At 39.9% G+C, this 8,416-nt stretch overlaps 1 protein-coding gene and 1 long non-coding RNA gene across 2 annotated transcripts; both read right to left on the reverse strand.

Moving 5' to 3' along the window:
* Window positions 1-407: 407 nt before the first annotated feature.
* On the reverse strand, window positions 408-2,116 carry LOC122760066 (the record flags this gene model as incomplete). Its single annotated transcript, XM_044015148.1, has 8 exons — window positions 1,961-2,116; window positions 1,810-1,851; window positions 1,574-1,693; window positions 1,397-1,453; window positions 1,267-1,308; window positions 1,023-1,064; window positions 743-805; window positions 408-606 (listed from the first exon to the last, which is right to left on the reverse strand). Coding segments are annotated over exons 1-8 (721 nt in total), but the record flags the coding sequence as incomplete, so codon positions are not given.
* Window positions 2,117-2,128: 12 nt separating this feature from the next.
* Window positions 2,129-2,736, reverse strand: LOC122760067. The gene is made up of 3 exons (XR_006358329.1): window positions 2,647-2,736; window positions 2,413-2,480; window positions 2,129-2,191 (listed from the first exon to the last, which is right to left on the reverse strand). It is a non-coding gene; the product is annotated as an uncharacterized LOC122760067 (long non-coding RNA).
* Between the last annotated feature and the right edge of the window lie 5,680 nt (window positions 2,737-8,416).

Raw genomic sequence — 8,416 nt, forward strand, 5'->3', positions numbered from 1 at the left:
TAACTGCTTTGGTAACTCTGGAATACACGGGATAGTGTGCCCACCACAAATCAAGTTATTGTCACGCAAAGATGTGTAAATCTTGTCACCACAAACAACAGCCTTGTCCAGATGTCTCGTTTGCCAAGAAAACACACTCTTGGTCTTATGCATTGCCATGGCAGCCAAACTTACTGCCATACACTGTACACCTCTATATTTAAAACGCTGATCCCCCTGATGAAAGGATCCCCTCACAGAACGCACCCCAAAACTTCGCGGCACAGTATCAAAGCACCCAAAAGAAATGGAACCCTCACTGTCTGTATCAGAGATCACTGTGACCTCATCTACACATGCCCCAACAGACCCTGAACCTTGGGCTAGTGGCAAAGTATCAGTCCACCCAAAAGAAATGGAACCCTCACTGTCTGTATCAGAGACCACTATGATCTCCTCTTCACCTGAACTAACAGACCCAGCATCAAACGTTACCGGCAAAGTATCAACATTAGCAGCGACCTTACTTTGGATGAGGTCTGGGAAGCTGTGCAGAGGGGGACAGTCTTCAATGGTCACAGGTGATGGTCCACTCATCACCTCCACAACATCTGCAGCTGCAACCTGCTACAAAACACACTGAATGTTAGACTCACCATGACTTCACAATAACTTCATCACTATGTTACAACTGCCACAATGTTTGAGCACTATCAACACTAACTAAATTCTTTATAAAATCATAATCTAAATAAAGACAAACCTGCTGAGAAGTACGCCTCTTCTTGAAGACAATGCGTCTGCGGGGATGCTCCACAGGGACCTCCTGATGAAAAAAAAACAATCAATCTTGTTACACATCGTAACACAGCTGTATCTGTACATTTATAACAGCCCAGACTTGTGATACTTTTCAGGGAATCAAATATTGGAAAATTCAACATTTGCATATGCAAGTCAATCTTGACCATAAACTACTTATATATACAGTGAAATTTGTTTAACAGAATACATTTATATACATTCACACAATCTGCCCTTACCTCCACAGCCTTGGGCACTCCAGGCCAATCCCCCACTTCCACCTTAGACAAAAACAAAAAAGAACACAGCAAACACATTAACTGTATGCCCTTCCACAATTTACTGCCCAACACCAGAAATAAAATGTAACACGCTCAACCAGCTGGTTCCCACAGCCCTTCCAACTTACAGTATGAATAAAATAACAAGGTGTTGCATAATCCATTCATAAAATTATACAACTTTCACACAATGTGCACTTACCGACACAGCCTTGGGAAGTTCAGGCCACTCCTCCACCTTCACCTTAGAAAAAAAAACAGCAAACAAATTACTTCCATGTTCTTACACAATTTACTGCCAAACACTAGAAAACAAATACAACGTCTCAAACCTTCTGTTTCCCACAGCTCTTCTTTGGAGCAAAAGGGCTCCTAGGACGCTTGACCCCCTAAAAGAATAATAACAAAATGCTTAAATTGTAACAACTTCAAATAATGACATCAGTCTTGACAGTTCATTTTTCCAAATTGAATCATTGGCTAATAAACACTCTTTGCATGCACATTACCGTTGGTCCCTTGGCAGAAGTACTGGGCTCCTTCTGATCAAGATTGCCCGGACGGACACTGTCCATCATCTCCAACATTGGTGGGCTGAACCACACAGGAGTGAGAGGGATGTAACAATCCTTGTGAGACAAAAAAGAAAGAATTTTAGTAACAACTTCCGTTGAGAAAACATACAGATAGATACATCAATCAATAAACATAGCTATCAAAAGGTGAATTAAAAAACAAAACATACCCTGAGCTGAACCTTCCCTCCCTTAGGGGGCGAGCTGCTCCCCTGTAATGAAAAATATAATTTTATACATGTACATTTTGACCATTTGTGCAGTGAATTGCATGGAGATGTTTCTGTTTCTCCTAAAACACAAAGTGTGCAACTCATTTACCGTCCTGCGTGGTTCAACCACCTTCCAATCCAATGGGTTGTGCAATGGACGTGGAGAGCGGGCCTCTCCAACCACAACCAACCTCGGAGCCAGACGAGGAGCAGGAGCAGGAACAGCCGGCAACATGCTACGCGACTCCTCCTGTGCAACAGCCATCGCTAGCTCCAGACTGGATTTGTCGCATAGCAATGTCACCAGCGTCCTCATCCCAGATCCATCACTCAGGTGCACCTGCAAAAAAATGAGATCAAACTCAAATTAACAACACTGTCAATACTGTTGCTAATCTGCAAAACAAACTTTGTCAGATCAACTTATTAATAATAATAATAATAATAATAATGATGATAATAATAATAACACATTTTATACAGTGCTTTAACAAACTCTGAAAAAAAACTAGTATATATGTAAAGGTAAGAAAGGACAATAAACAAATCATTTCCACTTACCCCATCCCAACTCCACAGGTCACGCTGGCTGAGAGGAAAGAACTCTGCAATAGAGTAGTACCTCACACCTAAACAAACAAATATAATGTTTGTTTAAATAAAATAAAATCTGTTTGCATCATATTAATTTAAAAACATTCTGAATGTGACAGAAATTATCTTTCTCCATATGCCATAAAAGCCAATGACACATGCAACCTGAATTAGACTGAACTAAATATTTTTGGGCCATACCCTTGCGTGCAGCCACACGGTGAAACTCCTGGCGAAAAAGTTCCTGCAAGTCCTGATCCACGTTCCGGCGCGGAGGGAAGTCCAGGACAAACAACTATAACAACACATAACATTATTTAAAAACAAGCAATATAATAATCACAAACATGCATTGAAATAAAAAGAAATTATCTACAACAGCCTATAAAGCCACATTCATTATGATTGGAAAGACGTGAACATATTAAAATAATCTTGCCTTCGGCCACAGAGACAAGGCACTGGTGAGAAGCTCCTCAAAGTCCACTGCAGCCTGATCCAATGTCCCCTTAGTCAAGTTGTTGCTGGGTGCAAGAACACAAACAAGGTCAGGTGTCCTGGGAAGGACTGCACTCACCATCTCAGTCCTCAGGTCCTTGGCGTCAGCGCCTGGCGTTGACATGAGACCAAAAGAAAGCTGCTTGTGCGAAATCTTCACATGGCCATCAACAATGGCGCGCAGGTGGGAATCACCGACAAAAAGAACAAACTATAACAATAGAAAAGATTTATTTAAGAACATTAATAACTACGCCTCACATAAATAATTATGTTTGTAAATTCAAAATCAATACCTTCTTGTCAGGTGACTCGGCTGGGATGATCATCTTGTGACTCCTGCCAGTCAGGGGTGAAACTGGCCAGGTGCTCACACGGTGGCGACGACCAGTACCACGACCTAGTTAAAAAGACAAAACATTAAAATAGAAGAACACATCACCCAAATACATTGTGCACGTACAAAATACATTAAAGACACTGAGCATGACTGCATGCACTCTCCAAAGAATTAAAAGAAAACAGGTGAACACATACGTGAGGGACCACATGTTGGTGGTGGGAAGCAAGTGGTGGAGACCAGAGGCGCAGATGCCACCACTGCTGCCAGGCGTTCCTCCATGCTCTTCTTGGTCGCGATGGAACGGTTGTGCTTCTTCAGGCGAGGCATCTTCACCTAACCTATAGAAATTCAAAAACTCACACAGAAACAGTAAAATATATACCAGAAATCAGTTGTATTAAATGAACGAAATAATTTAAACCAATTCCTGTTCCTCTGTAACTTTGTGACGTCCCTGGAAATTCAATCCACTGTAAAAAAAAAAACAAAAAAACACATACAATTGTAAAAAGCACAATTACAACATCACTCCCTTTACTCCCTTTTGTGAGATTCCCATACAAGCACTCAAACACACAGTTACAGACTGTTACACTTCCAGCATGTTGTTATTGTTCCTCATAATATGATCATAACTGTGTTGGATTACTATATCGACTGTACTTTAATAATAATTTATGGTTATAAAGCTTAGTATAAATATAGGACTTAATAACAATTACTTTTAACTGGCTACTGCCTAGGTGCAGTACCCAGAGTGAGTGTTTCCAGGGATTCCAAAATGTTTTTCTCATGCTGTAATAAGCCACTGTGTGTTTCAGAACGTTATGTGACTTGATTATCATTAGCTAGGTAACTCAGTATTGTTGTTTTACAAAGCAAATGTTACACATATCCAAACCTGTATTCAATCAGAAGCTCGTATTATAAGCTGTAAGGGGAGCAATATGAATAACAAACCAGCCTGATGTGCAGGTCAATTGCTAAGCTGTTAAGGTCCTTAAGCATAATTGGTCAAGGTAAAGGGAACAATGACAAAGCTGATGTGCTTTAATAATGTGCGAATGACGCAGCTTTGTCTATGAAGCATTGACTGTGATGCTAATAATTTGGTAACTCCCTGAACACATCATCCTCATTCAGTTCAACAAGCGGAACCTATCTCTACACACACCATTTAAAAGTAGACAAGCTTTGTCTACTTTTGAGGCAATTCCCAACACTTACCTGACCCCCCCCCCCTCCAAACACAGTCAGTACAGTTTTGCGAAATTCTCACACAAACAATCAAACAACCACAGTCCCACACTGTTTCACCTTGTACACGTTCTTATTGTTCCTAATAATATGATCATGAATCTGCTGGTTTACTGTACCAACTGTACTTACTAATTTACAGCCATAATATACTATTTTTAATAAACTTAGTATAAATTTAGGACTAAACAACAGTTACAGCCAGGGTGAGTGTTTTCACACATACTGGTGGTATACAGTAATATGTTGTTTTGATTTCTGGTCGTTGTTTTCACCCTGATCCACAAACACCACAGCACTGGCAGAACTTCATGTTTCCAGGACAACTAACCCGGAAAAAAAGCATGTGACATCATGATTACATGACCACCGATTGTCAAAATAAGTTTCAGACGTAATGCTACGCCTTAAATACAGATTGTCACCCACGAGATCATCGCTCGTGGGCTATAGAAAAGTCTACAGCTGTGGAATGGAATAACTAGTTATTTTGGTGTGTGACTGTGGTGGACTCAAATGAAACTTGGGCATGATGGGTAACATCACTGCCCCTGCCCAAGGGCTATGCTCTATGCAGAGCATAAAATACATCCATGCGACACCGCAAAAATATTGTTCAAACATAAAAACTGAAACAAAAACCAACAAAAACACACATCCCACAAACTGTATTTGTGATACAAATAATGAGACTTATTGAAATTACTCCCGTCTGCTTTGAACCGTGTATAAAGACAAACTGCATCTAACATGTTAACCATTTGTACAGCCATGCTAGATGCAAACAAAGACAAGGCCACCAGAAAACAAAAACAGTGATTACATTCTTTTAAATTAATCTGTTCATTGGCATCGTTCTCTCTGGCCATGTAAACAAAGAGCTATGTGAACTGATATGCCAACAGCACTTACCTAAAATTATCCGCTGGTTCTGCTGATGAAGTCCAGTACACACAAAGAAGAAAGACCTTTTAACCGTTGAAGAGACTTTGAAAAAGATGAAATTCGCTCAAGTGCAGTCCACTGAAAGCCAAGGCCAAGTAGAACCACGTGCTGTGTAGAAACTACACAACTGAAGGGCACTGTCCTAACAGAGCTGAGTTTTACCAGACAGACGTGGTAATAGACCAATCACAGACAAGTTAGGGGAAAAGAGGCGTGGTTTAAAATGCACCAATAAAAAAATGGTTATAAGAATTGAACACAAGTGTAAGTCATTTCCAGTCTGTAGCATTTATTGTCATGACTTTTTTTCCTCCAAATGTGAAAATAAGAAAATCATTTTCCAATTCCTTTACTTTAGCATGGTTTTCATTTGTGACCGGCCAAAACAAAACCAGCAACTACTTGATGATCAGACTCCTATGGTTATCTATAAAACAAAACAAACTATACTCATTCTCACTTCATTGCTTAATATTTGTATATTGTTTCCATTTCCAGATTGTCTACTTGATTATTGTATTATTTTATTTAATATTTTATTTCATTCCATCTCATTGCCTATTTACCTGTTTATTTATATCCTTATCTTATGCCTTGTTCCCACTGCTGTATAACTATTTTTCTTTGCATGGAGCATTTAGACGACAAAAAAATTCACCCAAGGAAAATAAAGTGTTCTGATTATGATTGGCCCACAAAAAGTTGGGGTTTTTTCATGCTGGACACTGTATTTAATAGTCCACTGTGCGTTTCGAAACGTTATGGCTACATTATTATTAGCAAGCTCAGTATTGTTGTTTAAAAACAATGTTACACACATTGAAACTTGTGTTCAGTCAGAACACTGCATTACAACCTGTAACAGGAGCATGTGAGCATCCGCTGTTCATATGAATAACAAACCAACCTGATGTGCAGGGCGGCTCACAGGTAAAGGGAACAATGGCAAAGCTGATGTGCTTGAATAATGTGTGAAAAACACAACTTTGTATAAAGCATTGACTGTGATGCTAATGATTCAGAAACTCTCTGAACACATCATCCTCAATCAGCTCATTCAACAACAGACTGAACCACCACACCAACAATGACACACTTTAATGTATTTTTTATGATATTAGAAATGTGTATCTATATTTTATCCTTCTAACTATGATTATACTACATTTCTTGTTTCCCATTTTTATGACAAATATACTCATGTTTTATTTCACTTTAGTTTTTTCTCTGAAAATACTCTGGGGTCTCTTCATAGAACCATTGGGATCCCAAGACCGTCAGGACGAACAAGGTTAGGTGAAGGGTGCCAATGGTGAGGGGTTAAGATTGTGTGTTGTAGGCGTTGGTGGCAGATATTGACGCCTTCAGAACAAAGGTAGGGGGATGACATCTTTGAAATAGTCAAATGTAACTCGCGTAGCGACGTGGACGCACGGGGACTCGCGAGCCGTCAAGCTCGAACCCGTCAATTACCGCTTGCGGTACTAGTTAGGGTTCGAGCAACTTGGTTGCGCAAGAACCCTATTGTAATCGCTAAGATTATTCTTCTTCTTATTCTTATTATTATTATTCCTCCAAATGAATCGCGTTTTTGAGGCCTTTCCCATGCCCCAAAACTCACCAAATTTTGCAACCCCATCAGACCTGGTGTAAAATTACGTATATTATTGGTTCGGGGAATGTGCGTCAAAAAATGAAAGTGGGCGGGGCTAAAAACTGACGCAAAAAACTTCTATTAGGTCATCTGCTCTCGGGTTTACCGTACATTAACGAAACTTGGCACACATGTTCATGAGGTGGGGACGGTCAAAAAAGTCGATGACGACTTCCCTGTGAATACTACAGGAAGGCCACCATCTTGGATTGCACGCCAAAACAGAGGCGATTTTGGCCATTACGCACCATCGGTATTTGAACGAACTTGTCCCAGAGCTTACATGGGATCACCTTCAAACTTGGTGAGGTCACTGTGGACAAGTTGAGGAGCTTAAGTCATTGAAAGGTTTCTAATAAGTATCATGGTTTTCAAGATAGGGGGCGCCAAATTTGGAGTAAATTACCAATTTCTCGCAACGCACAACAAAACTCTTATAACTTTGCGATGGAAGGTCCGATCTTAACCAAACTTGTGGCGATCGATGATGGGCCCTTGCTGAAGATGCCATGCAAAAACTGTCAAGTTTGTAAACATCGCCTCCTGTTGGTGGTAGAACATCTAAAAAAAAAAGTTACTTTTACAATTTCGGGAATAACTTTTACAGAAATTATTGTATCAAACTCAAAATTGGTTAAAGGACTCTAAACACAAGGTAGACTATGCGTGCTCAATATGATGGCGTATCGTTACATGATGTTGCCATGGTAATGATGCAAAGTCGGATTTTTGCGTCAAAAAAACAAACTGCTACAACTTTGCGAATCCTAGTCCAATCTGAACCAAACTTGCTAGGATTGATGATAGTCCAGCCCTGAAGACGTCTATATGAAAATATTCACTTTCAAAAACAGCACCCCCTGGTGACGGAGACAATATGACCTCTGGTATTTGAATGAATTAATCCTAGAGTTCTTGTGCGATCACCTTTAAACTTGGTCAGGTCACTGTGAACCAGTTGAGGAACTTAAGTTATCAAAAGTTTTTTAAAATGTCTCATGGTGTACGAGATAGGGGGCGCCAAAGTGGGTATAAATTCCTATTTTTCACAACAAAAAGCGAAACTCTTATAACTTTGCGATGGAAGATCCAATCCCAACCAAACTTCCTATGATTGATAATGGGTAGTTGCTGAAGGCGACTATATTGCCGAAAACAATAAATTTTGAAAACAGCGCCTCCTGGTGGTGGTAGAAAATACAAAAAAAAAAAAACTGTCACAACTTTGCCAATCCTGGTCTAATCTGAGCCAAACTTGCTAGGATTGTTGATAG

This window comes from Solea senegalensis, unplaced genomic scaffold, assembly GCF_019176455.1.
Source record: "Solea senegalensis isolate Sse05_10M unplaced genomic scaffold, IFAPA_SoseM_1 scf7180000012931, whole genome shotgun sequence".
In the NCBI taxonomy this organism is placed as follows: domain Eukaryota; kingdom Metazoa; phylum Chordata; class Actinopteri; order Pleuronectiformes; family Soleidae; genus Solea; species Solea senegalensis.